The following is a 20,495-nucleotide window of genomic DNA, read 5'->3' as shown; positions in this document are numbered from 1 at the left end:
GAAAAATTCTCTTAATCTAGATTTCTAAGACAAGACAAGTATTGAAAAAAGAACAGAGCAAAGCAATTAGTTTGACTCTCTCTCTTTCTATGCTAGTTCTCCTTGACATTCACCAACGGGTCATCAGACGAGCCCAACTCCCGTACCACCAAGATTGTCATCAGACAGCCCACCAATCCCAGCATCAACCTGCATCAGGTGGTCCTTGTCGATTCCTGCTCCATGAACGAGCAAGGAGTCGCCCATAACACCACCCTGATGTGGGGTAGTCTGCTCCCTACCCAGACCGTTGCCTTGCGTTTCACCGGCAGAAGAAACCAGGGTGGAGCTGGGGCCACCCTCATGCTCCGAAATGAGGGCCGCATCTTGGGCTTTGGAAGAGTGTACACCCTGAACTTTGACAAGACCAGTACCGAATCTCTTACAGGCTGCAATGTAAGTGTCATACACCACATCTGGGGCCCATAACACAAAGCTTACATGTAGCAATGATCGTAGAACATTTTTGTGCGATTGATTCCATGGACTACAATGTACAATCAATCGTGAAAATCAAGCGTACGATCAATTGCTAATCTTTATGTTACGGGACCCAGATGTTGGGAACTTATTTCTGGCCACAATTTGAATCATTTCTTATGTGTACTCATGCAGTTTCAAGAGACTGCAAATGAAGTTAACAGTGATACAACTATTGGAAGTACTCTGAAAATTTGTTTTGCCCAATTGATCGTGGGCCCGGCAGCCATTGTGCCGCGCCAGATCGACATAGCTCTATCCTTTAAATTGTTGAGTGCCAAACAGGGTAGCTGCAACTCCTTTGTTTTAATGTCTTTTGGTCTCACACAGCAAGGGTTTGGATCTCCTGACATTCTGGTTGTGAGGTGGACACTCTACCTAATTAAACTAGGTGTAATATATTGACAATATTGAATATTTTCAAATTACCAGATTACTCCAAATTGACCAATCCTGATCTTGATATATTCCATTGAAATAACATTTGAGAAACAAGCTTCAGACTGACTGATACGTACATTAAATGGTTGGGTTTCTTCAAAAAGTAAAATTCTCTCCTTTAGTTCTTGCTTAATTCATGCGTTTCAGAATAAATGCACCAGCAATGGTCATAATAATGAGAGGCTTGGGGGTTGACCACTTCTTCCTTAGACATAGAAGATATTGCAGACACCAAATTACAAAATAAAGAAATACAGTATGTCCGAACGATGACTTCCAAGCCAAGGGAAATATAAGGAGTAACCAGTGGTGCTACATGTAGCAATGAGATCCAGGAAAAATTGTAGTGTTTAATTAAATATTGTAATCACTTTCTTAGGGAACCACAGACTGCAATTAACGCATGGTATTTAGTACGCTTTTTTGTTTTGATATTCAGCTGAATTTCAGCTTATATTTGGCTTTCTCCGGTACAAAAAGTATGGGAGCTCTTTCTATTTCAGACTTTTTCAATACTCTTCAACTTCTTCAGATCTTTTTATTTGTGACAACTCACGCCCCTGAATATGGGCAAAGTGGCTGGTATTATGAAATGCATGTATCGGGTGTGGCTTGAAGATCCTAATCAGTTGTTACCAATTTTCTCTGCTTCAGACCACTTTCACCGGGGAGAATGGAAACATCGTCTCTGTTCGATCCGTGCTGTCCAATAATAGCCTTGGCATCACCAAGGATTATGGTTACAGTGTCACCACTACCATACTTGACAGACATGTAAGTAATAATTGGTTTTATAATTGTAATATTTCACTTTTAAATGAGGGCTTAATGCATGAGACAATTCCTCTAGGCCATTTTATATTTAGTTGTATTGCCCTGATAATTTGATTGTTGATTGCATGCATACAGTGTTTAAACTTTTTAAGAGTGTCAGCTCTCAAGTGCTACATGTACATGTAGGCCTAACGTATTAGCCCTCACACCTGTTTGGAGAGTGACAAAATGGAAATTAATGTAGCTTTTGAGTATACATCCATGTTTTATCAATATAAATGTAATTATAGTGTCATTATAATTTCTTGACTTGTAAGTATCCATTGCAATATACATGGAGGTAAATATTGTAAATATAACTATTTCTGTAATGTAGAATCTGAATTAATCAAAATTGAACCAAATCGAATCATATTGATTTTTATGCATATGCCTGTATCATTGTTATCATTCATTGCATTATAAATGTAGGTAAATGTACGAATATGTATTTGTGTCATGTAGACTCCGAAAGAATAAAAATCAAACTGAATTGTTTTGCTTTTGACCATGTTTCGTGTATATTCCTTTGATCTCTTCAGCCAATCACAATAGCGAGCAGCCTGATTCAGAATAGCGGAAACACAGTCATGGACGCCGACCTGACCATCACCTATAGCATTGAGAAGAACCAAAAATTGACCGCTGGCGTCGAGGTCACTCGTGTGCCGAATGGTCACTCCATTCACCTGAACCTTCAGCATTTGGTCAACACCATTGATGTGGACATCATTGGGTGAGTGCACGGGATATCTGGCTCCAGTTTCACAAAACTTGTAAACACTTGGCCAGTGAGATATTGGTTGATAGTACATGTACATGTAGCTATTGACAGATAATGTAATTTTGTTACGTGAAGCCTTCTGATCTCATGCTATCTTTCTCTCTGTCTCTGCCTCTTGTGATGTTTAAACCTAACAGAACTGACCACCTTAAAGGTATTGTTTAACTTTGTGAACCAAGATGAAACATGTGTACAAGTGCATGTATTAGAACTAATAAACCCTGAAAACAACCATTATTGAGAATGAAAAGCGAAAACTACAAGGCAAACCCTGATTTTGTAAATAGGCGTCTTATAGACACCTAAATAGGACACATAAGTGTATGGGATGAAATTAAGATGTTGTTTCTGGTCACTTTATATTTCAATTTTTCAAGCACTAAATAATTATTTTCGAATGCAATTTTTTCTGGGATTCATTTTTGTAACATATCACAGACACAGGTGACAAATGTGACCTTCTAGCTCAGTTTTTTAAAAAGTCAAACCAATGTTAACCAATCACTTTAACCTTCGGTCATTCAAAAAATAAAGGTGATTGTGTCGAAAAGTCAAGATGCGTACATGTAATTCTGCATGTGGTCAGTCCATTCACACAACTTATCTCAAGGTGCCTTAAGTTGTACGTGAGCAAGGAGTTTCTTTAATGGACAATCATCGAAAGAGTTATGCTAAATCATTCATTATGTGATGTTTTAAATTCTCTAGAACCTATTCGAATACTTCTGAGCAATTTGAGGTCTCGCTTGAGAACAGCGTTCTTCTTGGTGAGGATCGACATATGCCTGAACTTTCATTCACCCTCAATAGAGCCACGAAGGAGGTGTCCTTCATGGTATGTATAATTGCTTTATATTGCTTATTGAGATTATGATGATGTTTGAATGTTTGCATGGTGGCATGGACAATCATGGAAGTGGTTTACGATGCACCATCTGGTGAGTCATAGATGGACTGTCAAATAAAAGTGGATAGTGGTAGAAATTAACTGGATAGGCGAGAAAGAGGAAGTTTAGAAAGTACATTTATAATTGGAAATGAGTTTAGTCGTCAAAAGGACTGAACCAGATGACAGGCTGAAGTAGTTTGAGAGATGGGAGGCTTGAGTGGTTGGGTAGATGACATTTAGGCATTCAACTTGGCGACCAGTGTTGTCTTGTCATTTTCTCATAATTATGCTCTTTGTTTGTGAATGTTTCGGAACCTTTTGACTTCCCCAAACTCGCAGTACACTGGCAGCAGACGCTATGGATTCTGGGGCCGGTTTTTCAACAGAACCACCGAGGCAGGCCGGGCGTATCAGATCAGTTGTCGCAACACGTTCGACAGGCGTGTGGTGCCATATGACATGATGTTCGACGAACCACGAAGACTGGTGGGCATGACAGTCCAGTACAACCCAGGTATGTACTAAAGATAATTGATGGGGTCAAGGGTGTTACACGTAAAAGAATGATTTTCTGGTATGCAGAGGACTAGCGATCATTTTATAAGCAGAGGTGTTGTGGCTCAGTGGATAAGTCTCCGGACTGTGTACCACAAGGTCCGGGGTTCAAATCCCACCACAGCACTTGCATCCTTTGGCAAGGCGTTTATCTATATTTACCACTCCTCACCCAGGTGTAGTAAATGGGTACCCGGTTGTAAGGAATTCCTTGAATGCTCGAGCACCCAATCAGGGTCGCAGTACTAAAGCTGGGGCAATATTATGCAGCACTTAAAAACATTTGTATTAAGCACTGTATAGATGTTGCATATTATTGTAATTAAGTCTCGCTATCGGCTATATCCAGATGTAGCTCATGCCGTTAATTTGTGTGACCCAGTAGTTTTCAGTAAAAGCAAGAGGGATGACACAAGTAGCAAGCTATTGGATTCCTCCTCGAAATGTAAGTATAGATAGAGAACGTGGTTGGGAAGGGGATGGGACTGATCTAACTACCATAAGAGCAGGCCGGAAGTTGTTTGGTCACACATCGCTGAATAAGAAATAGAATTTCTAGTTCAGTGCACAAAGTGAATGGCAAATTTATGCAGTGGGTCACACTGTACATCCTGGAACTTATGGTTATTGCAGATAGATATTGTGAGTGGGCCATGAATTTTGATATTATTTAAGTAATGTTATTTAGTTTTTGTTACTTTTATTATGACTAAAATTTTTTTCAAATTAATTTCATTTAGATAATGCTGATGACATCTGGGAGTTCCTGGCAGGTTACCAGAACGATACAGCCGTCTTTGCTTCTTTGGACACCGTCCACTCTGGCCAGACAATCCAGAATGGTTCTCTTGTCTTCAGCTTAGATGGCAGCATGCCAAAGGTTCTTACCACCCAAATCAAGTGGGAGCCGGCATGGCCACAAGACCTCAAGGTATCTAGTCTTACCAAGGATTTAACACCTTTATTCTCATTTGTGGAAATGGTTTAAGGTACACCATATGTAAAGTCCAGGACTAAAAGATAGTGGATAGAGGTAGAAGTGAAAGGGATAGGCGAGAAGGTGGAGGTTAGAAAGTAGATCTACTGTTGTCCTTAAATGAACTGTAAACAAGAAGGCGTGGAAAGCTTGGGTAGTAGGCATGATGAGAGGCTTGGGTAGAAGGCTGGCTTTAGTTGGAGATATGAGAGGAAGATAGGCTTGAGCCAACAAAGTGGAGTTGTAGAGCAGAAGCAGGTGAGAAGACTCAACACTTTTGGGCATGTTGACTGTCTGTCCTTCTTGCAATGACCGTCATTTTGCTGTCCTATCTCTTCACATAGGCTGCCATTCAGGACATCATCAACAAGACAATCGCGCTGCAGGCTGAGAAGCGTGCATCCATCTGCGACGGCTGGAAGAAAGTGGCAAACAGATTGAACCAAACAGCAATAAACTTCATGGTATCCAACATAGACATCTACACTCGGATGCAGCTACTGAAGACTAGCGTCGAAGCTGAATGGGAATTGACCACACTTCCAAGGATGGTACAAATTGGCAACCTCGTTGTAAGTTTCTCACGTTTAAAGGACTGTCTTTCATGTCACTGATTTATTATGCATTCTATGAGTTGTTTAAGATAATGTACATGTAGATCACTTATAAATCAATTTCTATACAATGACTTGAGATATTACAACATTTATAGAAAAGAGATTTTGTTCACTTGAACATATAAAAGAGATATGCCAGGTAATCTATTTAAAAAGGAAAAGGGAAAATGGCATTACTTCTCTTTAAAAAACATCTGTCAAAATTTTTTTGGGGTCTTTTTATTGATTAAAAAATTGAATTCTGAACCAGCTGTAGATAAAGACAATTGGTGAATAAACTGTTAGTTTGTTTCCCCTCTCTCACTATCTATCTTACTATTTTTTTCCTATTTCATATATACCTCTTGTATTTTTCTTCTGGTTTCGGATGCAGAAAGACTTGAGTTTAAACACAACTCAATATCATATTCAAGTCTTAGGGGGTGTTGCCAGAAAATATTTTCAATCAATTGCAAATATTCTGTTGTCATTTTATAATTGCTAGATCAATTTGAACTGCAGCAAATCAGATTTCACTGCTTGTTTCAAGAAGCAGATTAGCATTCAATCACAAATTCACAATTAATTTAAAAACTTTAAATTGATTTAGGGACCAACAATCGACTTGCAATTGATCGCAAGTTTCTTGCAATGCTCCACTATTTTCATTCCTCTGATTGGTTGAAAATCAATATTTGTTCAATTTTGTAAAATTGCGTTTGATTGCAACTTTTTGCGCAATACATGTAGGTCCCTCCATTATGGTTCCATGACATTTGCTCCGGCGACAATTGCTCAGATGAAAAATCTGCGCTTCAAGCCAAACATAAAACTTAATCTCCAAAACTAAATAAACCCGAATCCTTATCTTTGCATTATTCTGAACCAAAGACTCTTTTACAATCCTAACTCTAACCCTTTGCCATCTGAGACATGAAGACCGCAGCAAATGTCGCAGGAGCAAATATTGCATCAATGAATACATCATCTGCTCATTTTTGTATATCTTATGCCTATCGCAGGGAAAATGGATGGCATTCAACCAGACATTCCACAACAACTTTGTAGGCCTCGACGAGAAGTCCTTTGCCTACATTACTTTGGCTATGGAATTTGCGAATGTCGACACATACTTCTCTACACGATTCAATGCGTTTTCAGAGGTAAATACTTGATTTCTTCTTCTACATTTTCTTGAATGAACCAACTTAGTGGAAATAAATTCTCGCACAATATCCAAATGAAATTCACTTTATTTTTTTTTCTCATTGAATAAAACAGTTTGTCAGTGTTTATCCTGTAGATTTTGCCCATGTTTTGATTCAATTATGCATTCTCATTGGAAGGAAGAAAGCCATTATACAAATAGTGAATGTTCATGAGTGCAATGGATAGAATACTTCACGAGGTGAAAGATGAAAAGATCTATTCGAGGCGTAACCGAGTTGAATGGATCATTCATTTCATCCGTCACCGAATGAAGTATTCTGTCCATTGCACAAATGAAGAAACATTCATTATTTGGTTTATATGACACTTAAAACTTGATTATTTTTCATAGGAAATTTATCGATTTCGATGCAAAATATGATAATTTTTTTCAAACAGGCAGTTACCATGGACTGGTTGTCATTTCGATGATTCATGTCAATGTGGCTAATCTGTAGACTGTTCCTACGATGGATTTCATAATGAAACACTAGACAGCTTTGACTTAATCTTAACATTTCCTAAAACCTTGTTTTTTTTTTAAACAGGCAGTTACCATGGACTGGTTGTCTTTTGAAGGGTTATTCAGAGCCATTCAGGATGAGTTCAATGAGACGGCCATTGCTGCCCACTTGGCTGCCGGTGATGAGGCAACGAACGCTTTCTTTGACAATCTATTCGCCCAGTTTGAACAGGACATCGAGTCCATGGATCCAGACTTCACGCCACTCGCTGAACGCCTCTACACCATCGGTCAGAACCTCAATGCGGTCGGAGAGCGCATTCGTGAAGAGTTCAACACAAGGATTGGTGAGTACAACCAGGTCAAAATACTTGTACATGTTTTATAGAATGATAAGAAGAAGAGGTTTTGGAAGAGCCAGGGGTTGAAAAAAATGAGGGATCTTAAATATATAAGAAGGTAAATGTCCTGGTGGGTGTTTCATAAAGCTGTTCGTAAGATACAAATGACTTTACGCACGACTGGTGATCCTTTCTTGTGCTATGTGATATCCCTATGCAATTGATTTATGACCTAAGAACAGGTTCCAGTCGTGCGTAAAGTCGTTCGTAACTTTACGAACAGCTTTATGAAACACCCACCAGGTTTTTAAAAAGTGAAGCAAATAAATTGAAATTGAGAACAAAGGTAAACAAAACCAAGCCAAGTTGAAATAAATTTGAGATAAACAAGAAAGTGGACTATAAAGGAAATTAAAAACAATGCGAGGTACTTAGAACACATGCTCTAGTGTAGTACTTGTTGATAATTTAAATTATGCTTTGTCTTCTTTCTCCCCAGCTGCCTTGAGATCTGAAAAGAGAGCCATCAAGAATGTCATAGCAGCCATTGCTGAGGATGTCCAGAGTTTTAATGCCTCTCTCAGGACAGCTGCATCAAATTGGGAGGTCGCTATCGAAAGAGAGCTTGAGCTATTCCGCAACTTTGATTTTAGCCAAATCCTCACTGTTGTAACACAGTTCAATGAAACCATCCGAATGGTAAGCATGATGAATTGCAGATGTAGGACAATCTTGAACCTGTTTTTATTAGGATGATTGCATTCCAGATTGTGGTTGCAGGAATGAAAGAATGATGATGATGGTGATGATGATGATGGTGGTGGTTGTGGTGGTGGTGGTGGTGGTGATGATGATGATGATGAAGATGATGATGATGATGATGGTGTTGGTGTGGTGGTGGTGGTGACGATGATGATGATGGTGATGGTGATGATGATGATGTTGATGATGATACCTCATGAAGTCTCCAGGAAGGAAGCATCCATCAACTGTCCTATTGCCAGTAGTTACAGTTCTTCTATCTGTCTTTTTTCCCGATGTAATTGACAGATGATGGACGAGGCAGCTGCTCAGGAACTTTCCGCAATCACTACTCATACCTTTATGGCCCCGTACGCCGAGCACCTGGTTCGTCGGCGCCGTCAAGCTCCTGCAGGTTCACCTGGAAACCTAAACTATGACCAAATATCTGCTGCTCTTGCAAAGTTCAATGCCAAGTATACTATCCCTGATGTCCCTCAACAAGTCGATGTCCCTCAACCAGTCATTGTCCGTCCAGCTCCACCTGTTGAGGAAAACGAAGGCTACAACTTCACTGTCCTCATCAACGTCCTGAAGAAGGTCTTCAACGGCACATACGAGCTGACCAAGTTGGATCTGATGAACGGCGAGATTGTTGTCAAGATATTTTTGAAGGTTGGTCTGGTATTCTTACCATTGAATGGCTTATTGTTTCTGCTGAATCCTCCATTCTTGTTGAATCGTAGAGATACATCAGTGTACCGTTTTCGTAGACCATTAGATTATTTACATGTACTATTTTCTAATCATACCTAATATATACTGGATTATGTTTGGTAGATAATGATTTAATTTAACATGGTGATAATTGATTACTCTCATTTAATTGTAGAGGTACATGTAACCTTCTATATATTGGTGTAGCATGTTGTAAGACCATTATTTATTGTTGTCTAATCATACGAAGTATTCAGAAGATTGAGTTTAATAGAACATGGTGATAAATGATTTTCATTCCTTGTGTCTTGCAGGACTTTAGCAACATCACTTCCTTTACCAACTTCACTCATCAGTACATGGACATGCGCATGCTGGAGAGGTTCAACATGACCAAGCTGGAGAAGGTGATTGGCATGCTCCAGGAAGGTAGCCTCAGCGACTTCAAGGCCCGCTTCATGGAGCAGTTCACCGCCAACCGTACCTACTACGAGGAGATGATGCAGGAGATCCAGTCCAGGATGCTTCAGGGTGGTGTCCAGGATGCCTTGGAGACCCGCATCATCCCCTACCTGGACCGCATCGGCGACCGCATCGTCGAGGGTGGCCGTCCCTTCTTCGGCCGCATCATGGACCTCCCCGACGAGGAGGTGCGACGCTCCTTCCTGGAGGAGCTGACCAGCGAGATGGACTTCGCCACTCTGGAGAGGATGTACGGGAGGATGAAGCAAACCATGTGTGGAGTGCGTAATGCTGTGACTGCTGTAGCAATGAAGGCCAAGTTCAGTACCTGTCCCCATAGCTGGATGCCACCATACGGAGGTAAAATAATCTTTGGCCCGTATTCTGAAGTTGGGTTCAATTCAAACTGTGGTCTAAAATTGTGGTTTAAGTATGGATATAATCTCTCACAGTAGAGATGTAATGTATCAGCTTGTTACACAATGTATGACTCTTAACCCTATCTAGGCCGGGGGGGGGGGCCTCGGAGGCCCCCCCTCAACAAATCGCGCGATATTTTCGCCGTGCGAAATTTTTTGACCGCGCCGCTCGCTGACTTTTTACTTTCAAGTCTTGCGCAACTTTTGAGACCAATTTTGTTTCACCCGGGTACGTGGTTCTGAAATTACGCAACATGTAAGTGCATGTCAGACCGAAAATTGCTCAAAAACGTGATTTCGTGTACAAAGTCAATGCAAATTGTGTTTTCAACCAAAATTCATAAATGTATGATTATTTTTAGTTTTGCTAGTCTAAATGTATTCATTTTATGATCACAGAAGAGTCCCCAACAAATTTCATTGAAAAAACAATGAAAAACAAAAGGTCAAAAAAACAAAGAAATACATAAGAAATTGCAAAAAAAATATAATACATAAGAAAATGATTTGATATCACAATTTTTTTCATGTACACTTGCTAAGGACACCACAAAGAGTTTCTATACCAAAAATTAGTACATTTGGAGCTTTATTTAGGGAGTTAGAGGAAAAAGTATGATTTCGCATACTAATTACGCATAAATTAGCATAATCACTTAATAGCGATTCGCATGAAATAAATTACTATACAATCTTGTAGATTATGTCCCAGGCAACCCGCGTGCCAATTTCCGGCGCGACCGTGCGGTCGACGGCCGAGATACCCCAGCCTAGATAGGGTTAAGTCATTCTTGATTATCTGTGAAGTATGAATATGATACTTGTCTTCACCACTAAAAAGTCAGAAAAAGAGCACAGTAAACATCAGAAATCTTATTACGTGAACTCAAATTTTGACGTTTTGCCTTGCCATAGTTTTAGAACAGAGTTTAGACCATGGTCTGATTTAAACCCAACTTCAGATATGGTTGAGAACGGTTAAATGTATCAGTTCTTCCTCTATTTCTCTATTTTGCAACTTTCTTAATCTGTTCTCTTGGTTTATAACTTAAAGAGGAAATGAATATTTAATGTTGCTTTCCTAATCTGTTTTTACACAGATAGTCCTTTAAAATGATAATCGTAATGATATTGATGATTTTTTAAATATGTACACCTTTTTTTGTCCATCTCAGCTAATGCCCTTGTCATTGGAGCCCAACATTACATGACATTCGACAAACTCTTCTACGACTTCTCTGGAAAATGTGGTTACATCTTGGCCAGGGATTTTGTCCATGAAAACGACTTCTCGGCCATCGTTGACTACGAACGCGACATGGAAATTCCGATCAGGAACATGATGTTCATGATCAACTCCACAACGTTCGAGATCAAGTCTGACGGCACGGTAAGGATGATTCCATGTCCATTTCATGGTTGCAAATTTATATTCATTTGTTCCATTCAATTTAATTCAATTCAATCTATTTATTAGACTATGATATGTTCATAGAAACTTTTCCTTCACTGGCTTTACATAAAAAATAAACATTCAAATGTCTGCCTCTGACAGATCTTTCAGGTTCTATGTCATTAAGAAAACTTTCTTGGTTTCGTAAGGTATGTTATCGTAAGTTTAACACATGGCGTAATGCTTTGTTCAGTTATCAAAATATATTATTACATGTATGTGCTCACAAATGATACATGGACTCCATCAAATATTCTTCCATCTGTCACCATCAAGCAATCATGTCCTCATGCTGTGCATTTCACTTCCTTGTCTTAACCACAACTATGGAAAGCCAGCAACGTCGACATCTAAAATGCATGTTTATTCAAAATATTTTCTAGACATAGATGTTTACTTATAATAATACTAATGAAACGTTTCTGTATAGCGCAAAATACATAAGCAAAGTTGCATGTCTCTAAGCGCTTTTTACAAAAGGAGTGGAGATGGAGGGGAGAGCACTGGATTCTTACATTAATTGTTTACAAAATGGTGAATAAATGTGTTTTCAAGCTATTTCTAAACTTTTTGTATGGTTGTATACTTCTAAGATATTCTGGCAGATTATTCCATAAAATAGCAGCTGCATGTGAAAATGATCTTTCCCCATATGACTTTGTCACTGTATGTGGGACCTGTACTAATGACTTTTTACTTGAACGTAGCATTCTGTCAGGTTTATATGGTGTTAACAATTCAATGAGATATAATGGAGCAAACTGATGGAAGCATTGGTAGGCGAATTATACTCTGATAATTTTCTTAAAAATTCAGTGTGCCTCTTTTTTTTCATAAAGTACATTGTGCAAATAACCTGTAAAAAAAAATTACGACATGGATGGATTTCTATATAGTTAAGGTTGATTGGATCTATCGTAACTCTTTGTAAGACGGGGCCCTGGATTTCACATTTTGATCAAGAGTTTCTTTTCTCCACCTTTTCTCTCAAACTTACTCAATGGTGGTCTTCATCTATAACAGATCTCTTTTCCAAAAGTGCCGTTCTTGTAAAGTACTTATAAAAATATGTTTCTCAACTCATGCTAAAGTTCTGATGATGAATTGCAATCAGAAATTATCTACTGTATAGCTTAATAATCTGACTGATTGGCAAAAGACATATTTCATGAGAGGGTAGGGGAAAGACTTTATTGATCTATGTACGATAGTTGATGCTGAATGATTTTCTTTGTCCTGAATTTCATGATACAAACCTTATGGGTTTTTTTCTGTCTCCGGATTTCAGCTATAATTGCTGTGTTGTCAATGTCAGCATGACTGAATACAGCAAAATAAGATAGACATCATTCTGGCTATAATAATACTAATCAATATGCAACGAAATGATGTATCAAACAGGTACGAGTGAACCGCCAGCCTCAGGAACTGCCGCTGCAGCGTGATGGGACTGTCATCATCCGCATTGGAAACAGTATCTTCTTGAAGAACTCTGAGGGCATCTCGGTTGTATGCAAGTTACCCCATGACATCTGTGTACTGAAGCTGAGCGGCAGATACTTTGACAGAACCGCCGGTCTCCTGGGCAACTTCAACTTTGAACCTTTCGACGACCTCAAGACCCCGAGTATGTATCGCTATCGTTGGATGCGTATTCTACAAACCATCTATCTATCTATCTATGTATCTGTCTGTCTGTCTGTCTATCTATCTATCTTATCTATCTAATCTATCTATCTAATCTATCTATCTATTTATATTTATCTTTCTTTAAATTTTTCTTCCTCATCATTTGTCTTTCCCCTCCCTTCTTTCCTTCCTTTCAACTCTCTCTCTCCCTGTTTATATACCTCTCTTGTTATACATCTCGCTTATTACATCTCTTCATTTCTCTCCCTATAGGCAATGAGCTCCAGACCAACATCACTGCTTTCACCGAATCCTGGAAGGTCGGCAAGAACTGCCTCCGTTCCGAGGCTGCTTCCCTGGATCACAACCGGGTCCTCCCAACCATGGATCCCGTTGTGAACTTTGACCCCCTTCACCCCGACAACGAGGCCTGTGCCAGCATGTTCCTTGACAACTGTTCCCCTCTCGCTGCCTGCCATGGTGGGGTAAGTTTCCACTAAGAAAAGAAATGCATATATTTCATGAAAATATCATTCTTTAGTGTCCATTCTTAAAGTCACTACTCATCCTTGCGCAACCCTCCTCCAGAAATGGGCAGTCAAGTAACTGATCGCTCTTGTTTTCATTTTGGGAACTAGCACTTAAGCTGTTGTTTACTCACAATTTTAAGCCCATCTATGGGCTCACTTTTGATCTAACTGCCTCTGGTGTCACAAAAATAGGCCAACTTGTCAATAGTCTGTGCGCTATGTCGTTTAGAAGGAATTGTGCTACGAGGTTACTGTGCGTCTTCATATTGATTTTCCGCGCAATCCGCATTATTTTGTGTACAGTGAAATGTGATGATCGGTAATGAAAGGCCACTTGCCGGATGTCCCCAGGAAAGTCACAGCTCTTGACTTCTGTCAAGGTGTCTAATCATGGAGACGAGTACCTTATAAGGTTTTTATTATCATTGTTCTTGTTATTTTGTCCGTAGGTTGATCCAGACTCTTTCTACAGGATGTGCATCCTAGACACACGTACCCTGCCGGAGGCAGAGCGAAAGAGCAAGATGTGCAGTATTGCTGTTGCCTACAAGACCCAATGCTGGTTCAGCAAGCAGCCTGTACGCATGCCTGATGAATGCAGTAAGTACTCTTCCCCCCTTTACCATTTTAGAAACTTTGAATAGCTCTAAATAGTTTTGAATTGGTGTGTTTCCTAAATGATACATCCATGCAATTTGCACCTTGTATTGTGTTGTCACTCGGAGGGGGGGAGGGTTCGCAAAGATTTGACTTAAAGTCACGCTTAAATTTCAAGTTGCATGCGGTATAAAAGGCATCATCCCATTAGTCAAATCATGCTAAGAGGATGCGCCAAAATAGGTATTTAATTATTAAGATTGCGTGTTGCATATGCGTGTTATCACTATGCATGACTTTGAGTCATATATGTACATGTACTTTTAAGTATACACTCCCAGAACATGGAATCCTGCATAAAGATATTTCAATGATAATAAAAAATCGAACCCCATTGTATTCAGTGTCCCTTGAAGCAAATTATCTTAATTCATTTCATTATCAGTCACCTGTGAGGTTGGAGAGCAGTCCTTCCAAGCTGACCAGCCAATCAGGATCGAAGGAGAGGCGGTACCTCGCAAGGTGGATATCGTCTTCGTCGTGGAAGAGAAGCGATGTGCACGAGAGGATGCCCTTCGCCTCGACGATATGGTTGCCAGATTGGCGAGCGAACTTGAGAGTGCCGGTGAGTAGAACTTCTTGACCCCTCTCATCTTTGCCTCATTTTGTAATTTGTTGGTGATTCTGTGTGTAAACACTGTTTGAAACCCAGCCTGCTCTGGGAAATAATTTAGTGGAGGATCCGGAAGAGGGGATTCCCCCATTGAAATTTGATTTTTTAGACACAATAGTTTCTGTCCGTGTAAATGATTCACCTTACTAGCGCTGAATGCGATATAGCTTGCTGCTGTCATAGATGTGTAAGATGACACTTATTAGCATATTATTTGGAGAAATCCTTTTTGTTTCTGAAAAAAGATACATATTTCATTAGACTGCTCTCCTTCAGGGTTGGTATCCTCTGTTTAAAAATGGTTGTTTCCATGGTGATAACCAGTTTGATATGAGGATCTGTGCTGAGTCTTGAGTTCATTCATATCATTTCAGGTTATGAGGACACTCAGTTTGGTCTCACTGGCTTTGGCGGTCTTGAGATCCACGACGAACCCCATGAGCACACCATCAACCACAAGCTCTTCAACAACCGCACCCGGGACTTCCTACTGGGTCTCGACTCGCTGGTCTTTGAGGATGGCGATAACAACGACACCTTCGCCGCTATCAAGTACGCTGCCAACTATCCCTTCCGAGCTGGAGCTGCCAAGCATATCATCCTCCTCTCTTGCTCAGAATTCACCGGCGATGATTCAGAGGTACGTTGTGACGGTGTTTCCTTCCTCTTGAATCTGCTTTGAAACGGCACCAATATGTATCAGTATTCGCCTCTCTCCATCCAGGGTCCTCTAACACAAACCTTTGCAGTCACCTGAAAATCTACCCATCATGGTCACTGAAACATTCACATTGCTTCAGAAGACTGGCCATTGATCACAAAACTAGTTGCCTATCACGATTGTTGTTACATCCACATTTGGTTTGAAGGAGTGACCAGCAGCCAATCAGAATGGTTCTTTCAAAATTTTGCTGTTGATTGCAAATTATTGTGTAACGAGACCCAGATGTATCAAATGGATACCATGAATGAAAGTTTTTCTCAAAGATTTCAGTCCTTTACACCTGCTTATCAATAGTACTTTGTAGTTCCTTATGTAGTTACATCAATCTTTCTTAAAGAAGCCTGCATATATGTTTGCATATCAATGTTAATGCCACTAAATAGATAGGATTTGTTGACATGAGGAATGGGACCATTCCAAGATATCATGTGAAAAAAACATGTGGTGCATCAATATGAAGAATATTGCAAGCAATACTTCACATATTGATTTTGAATATTATGATTGATATAGTTATATGTTTGATAGTTTGAAAACAATATTTACCATGACCAGTTATAGGGGATGGGAAGTATTTGTTCTGTCTTGATATGTAGGCCTCTGGATACATGACCCCATCCATTCAATTTCTATTCAAGTATATTGAATTGAATTATATTATTCATTTTCTATTAAACATATACACACTCAAGAAATACAAACAACATTACAAAGCATATGAATAAGTCATTATATCAATGGAATGTATCATATCATAATTAATAATAATAATAACATAGGGTATTCGTATTGCGCACATATCCACCTTGTTAGGTGCTCAAGCCGCTCCTATATTACCCGGCTAAGCTAGGCGTTCATAGCGCACGCAGTTTTTTAAGGAATTACTTCCTACCGGTACCCATTTACCTCACCTGGGTTGAGTGCAGCTAATAATAATAATAATTGAGTGCAATCTAATAATAGATTGTTTTTACGTAGAAAGAAACTAGTATGCTTGTGATGTTGGATTCAGCCAGAAAAATGAAAATAAGTAAAAATTGATGGAACACAAAATGTTTGGAATAATAATGTATCTGTGGCTCTTAGTCTTCAATGCAGTTATCTCTCACTTTCCTCATCTTTTCTTTCCATATTTAGCTGAGTTTCAGGGAGTTGTCCGTCATGCTTCGAAAGCGAGCCATCTCTCTCACCATTCTCATGGATTATCAGTTCAGTGTTTCAAACTCTAAATCAAAGTCAAAGTCTGAGCTAGTTTACGGTAAGCCATTTTAGTGTTATCTTTTGTATCATCATTACTTTGTTTGGCACTTCATACATCAAAGAATTGTATGTTATATCATACAACACAATTGAAATAATGTGCATAGAATGTGAAGGGTTAGAGTTAGGTTTGAACTCTTTTGAACCTTTGAGCTTTTCATTGTTCTATTGGAGCAATTATCTCCAGATCAAATGTTACGGAAGCCAATTGTGGACATAACGAAAGAAAATTAGATACGTCCCAAGCTTGTAATGATGTGTTTCTTTTTGTAAAGAGTAGGCTCTGGGAGAACAAGGCATTCATTCACTTGTTATGTCCTCATCAATAATTATAATAAATTGACTTATATCGTGCCAGATCCACGGTGTTGAGTGCTCAAGGCCCTTTTCAAATAATTTTAAAGGTAATTAATATTTGAGGTAATTTTTGAAAGTTTGAGAATTTAAACGTTGTTTTTATTTAAATGTCTTTGGAAAGGCTGTTCCACAATTGAAAGGATGAGTGGATAAATGATCTTAATAACTTGATCTTTTATTACTATGTTTTGATTTACAGGTATTGACTCGACAGCGACGTACACCAGCAAGATGGCCGGTCTAGTGCCGTTCAAGGGATCCGGTTCCCTCCGCCAGCGCACTACCGAACCTAAGGGTGTGAATGCCCTCCTTGCCCAGGAGTCTGGTGGTGCCATCTTTGACAGTAGCAAGCTCCGTGACAAGAGCTTCAACGAGGTCTTTGTCAAACGGTTGGTGTACAAGACCGAACCGGCCGAGTGCCAGGTCTGCAGCTGTGTCCATGATGATCTGCTGGCAGTTGGACGTTCTGTGTGTGAAAAGTGTGCAGATCCTCTGAACGTGTTTGGTGAGGTGAGAAACGAAATGAACATCCTGGAGATGCCCTTGTCAGCCTTCACTTGGATCTGATGTTAATATTAAAGATGATCGGGAATCAATCTTTGATAATTTAAACCAAATTTATATTAGAAGGGAAGTCATCTTGTTGGATAAGACGATGAATACATCAGACAAAATGATATGATTATGAATACAATCAAAGCAAGCACTGTCAAATATAGGACGTCTGTCTATCAAGAAACTGATAAACAGTACGGTCTATCCCAAGGTTGACTATTAATATTTCCTGGCTTCAGCTTGTTGTGCAACTTCCATAGCTTGGTGCTTGCGAGGAATTAATTCTTGTCAGGTACTCTTACACCTCACCTGGGTTGAGTGCAGCTTCGGGTGGATATATTTATTGTTGCAGGAAATACATGAAAGTACACGAATGTCCTAGTTGATATTGTCTTAGTTGATATGCCAAATGAGATCAGCCAGTTGCTTTCCAATGGAACAAGATTTGATAAAGGTTTAGAGTAGTGAAACAATCAATTTAATGCCTTTTTATTAATGGATATACAGTATAATACCCAAATTTGTGTAAAACTTCCAAACATTATCCATTTGCATGCCGATGTTGCAATTTTGCACTATTGAATTCAACAATCGCAATAATAAGTTTTTTCCCATACCTTAATATTCGAGAAGCTAATACATGGCCATAGTTCTTAGATAATATATAATAATCATCAGTATCATTGGTGCAATATGGACATCTGTGTTCAAAGAATATAACATGGAAACGGTTGTAATTATTATCCCCACAAATTAATTCAGTGTGCAAAGAGTCTTAAAAATTGCAGTATTTGTGCATTTGCACATAAATGAACATGGCGTGGACAATTAAAAAATGCTTTATTAGTTTTTTTTCCTCTTTCTTTCATTCTCTCTTGCAGGAAATCCGAGCCGGTGTACGTGACTTTGAACTGAAACATGCCCTACCACACTGGCGGTATCCTGATCAAATAGTCGAGGAAGACGAAGAGTAAATTTATTTTTATGTCTATGGCTACGACTAACCTATGCATTAAACTTGTCTTCCTATTGTAGCATTCGTTTTTTGATGTAGATACTTCGTGAAAATAATGTAGATATCATTTTTGGTAGGAGAAATTTGGGACCAACTGTTAGTGATTGTATTGGACCGTTATTCCATCATGTTTGCAAGATTATTCAGGTGGGGGGTGCGAGGGAATGCCAAAGAATCATCAGCCATTTTTGTTTGCAATACTACGTCAAGTAACAAGGACAGCTGAATTTATAAAGCTATCGTTATTGGACTTTTCTTTAGATTAAGCTCACTTTCGATGACCTTAGACTGCTAAATTTTATATGTGGCTTTCTAAAAAAAATTACAATTTAAAAAACCAACAATATAACTATTTTACAATTCAGTACTCAGCAAGCTTTTGTATCTAGTAAAAATCAAGTTGGATGAAACCCTTTTGTGTTTTTTGAGTATTGTTTTTGCTGGTTAATAATATCCTGATATGGGATATTGAGATTGTTTAGAGCTTGTTAAAATGTAATGTAACTGTGATTTTGATGTAAATTTTTCTTTTGCTGTGTGATTCATGCATTGCTTTATTGGTTTCATGCAGACAATGCAATTTTCCTTCATGTATCTGTTGTTTTGAAAGAATGAGCAATTGTGAGGTTGTGTTGGTGTTTATGCAGTATTAGCAGTTATTATGTTTCTCTCTCGTAATCTGGAAGAAGAATTTCGGTTTGTTTGTACATGTTGATGTCTTTATGTTTGTTAAGTGCATGAAACCGATGCACTATTATTCACAAAATACCCGTTTTTGTGCAGTATTGACGTCATAGACATGTAAGTTTCAAGTTTTTTTTTAACATTCCGTGACAGTTGTCATTCATAGCTTGGTAAAACAAAGCTTAGATATTGATTGTAAAGTCAATACATACAATCGATTTTGGAAAATTACCAATGAATCCATACCTTAAAAATTCAATTCTAGGATTGATCGTTCAGTTTTATTCTTTGTGGCCCTAACTATATTAGTTCTGCATCACCTTATTTGCATATTGCCTTCATAATGTCCCAGATACAAACTCTTATATAGCCTTCTTTAAGAATTTTTTTCTGCATTATGTTCATTCATTCATTATTCCATGTAAAATCCTTCGCAGAGTGACATTTATTTAAGAAATAGTGATGATCGGGATATTGTGTCCTTTGTAAAATGAAATATTTTGTTGATTGTATGGTATGTTATTATAAATTGTTTTATGAAAATGAATTAACATGTATTCAAAAGCATTGTGATCATTCCATTTTAAATGGGGAGTGTGTGTCAATTTAAACTTAGCCTTGTGGCACATTTTCCAGAGGGGGTATGGTGTATGTGCATGTGTTTTTTGGAGGGAGGGGGGGGGGTTGATTCAGAGAATTAGGAGACACACAAGGTATAAAGCAGATAGAAGATAGAGTTGGAGATATGAACAAGGGATGGATACTAAGAAATTGGGAGGTGAAGGAAGGGAGAAGATCGAAAGACAAGGACAAGGAGGCAAATAGAAAGATCATCAAAGAGGAATGAGTGAGAGAAATAGAGAAAGAAGGAGAGAAAGAGATTTAGATACACAAGATAAAAGAAAGAGTTAGATAGGAAATAGGGATGGATACTAAGAAATTGGGATGTGAAGGAAAGAAGATCGAAAGAAAAATATAAGGACAGGAGGCAAATAGAAAGATCTTCAAAGAGGAATGAATGAGAGAAATAGAGAAAGAAGGAGAGAGAGAGATTTAGATACACAAGATAGAATAAAGAGTTGGATAGGAAAGA

The 20,495-nt window shown here is 38.8% G+C and overlaps 1 protein-coding gene across 1 annotated transcript in view; it reads left to right on the top strand.

The window, feature by feature from the left end:
• The window catches only part of LOC121423558, a 49,244-nt gene extending 29,295 nt beyond the window's left edge, over window positions 1–19,949 (top strand). Inside the window, exons 29-49 of the mRNA XM_041618910.1 lie at window positions 97–435; window positions 1,615–1,734; window positions 2,316–2,509; window positions 3,266–3,392; window positions 3,786–3,960; window positions 4,742–4,932; window positions 5,322–5,549; window positions 6,596–6,736; window positions 7,331–7,592; window positions 8,086–8,285; window positions 8,637–9,002; window positions 9,359–9,866; window positions 11,101–11,315; window positions 12,780–13,005; window positions 13,281–13,492; window positions 13,987–14,137; window positions 14,580–14,759; window positions 15,182–15,447; window positions 16,669–16,789; window positions 17,348–17,658; window positions 18,585–19,949. Coding sequence (XP_041474844.1) covers window positions 97–435; window positions 1,615–1,734; window positions 2,316–2,509; window positions 3,266–3,392; window positions 3,786–3,960; window positions 4,742–4,932; window positions 5,322–5,549; window positions 6,596–6,736; window positions 7,331–7,592; window positions 8,086–8,285; window positions 8,637–9,002; window positions 9,359–9,866; window positions 11,101–11,315; window positions 12,780–13,005; window positions 13,281–13,492; window positions 13,987–14,137; window positions 14,580–14,759; window positions 15,182–15,447; window positions 16,669–16,789; window positions 17,348–17,658; window positions 18,585–18,677 — 4,626 coding nt within the window. The 3' untranslated portion in view covers window positions 18,678–19,949. The remainder of the gene's footprint in view (window positions 1–96; window positions 436–1,614; window positions 1,735–2,315; window positions 2,510–3,265; window positions 3,393–3,785; window positions 3,961–4,741; window positions 4,933–5,321; window positions 5,550–6,595; window positions 6,737–7,330; window positions 7,593–8,085; window positions 8,286–8,636; window positions 9,003–9,358; window positions 9,867–11,100; window positions 11,316–12,779; window positions 13,006–13,280; window positions 13,493–13,986; window positions 14,138–14,579; window positions 14,760–15,181; window positions 15,448–16,668; window positions 16,790–17,347; window positions 17,659–18,584) is intronic.
• The last annotated feature ends 546 nt before the right edge of the window (window positions 19,950–20,495 follow it).

The sequence above is a fragment of the Lytechinus variegatus genome, chromosome 11 (genome assembly GCF_018143015.1).
Source record: "Lytechinus variegatus isolate NC3 chromosome 11, Lvar_3.0, whole genome shotgun sequence".
In the NCBI taxonomy this organism is placed as follows: Eukaryota; Metazoa; Echinodermata; class Echinoidea; order Temnopleuroida; family Toxopneustidae; genus Lytechinus; species Lytechinus variegatus.
Note: the sequence above shows the minus strand (reverse complement) of the source record. Positions and strands in the feature narration are given on the sequence as shown.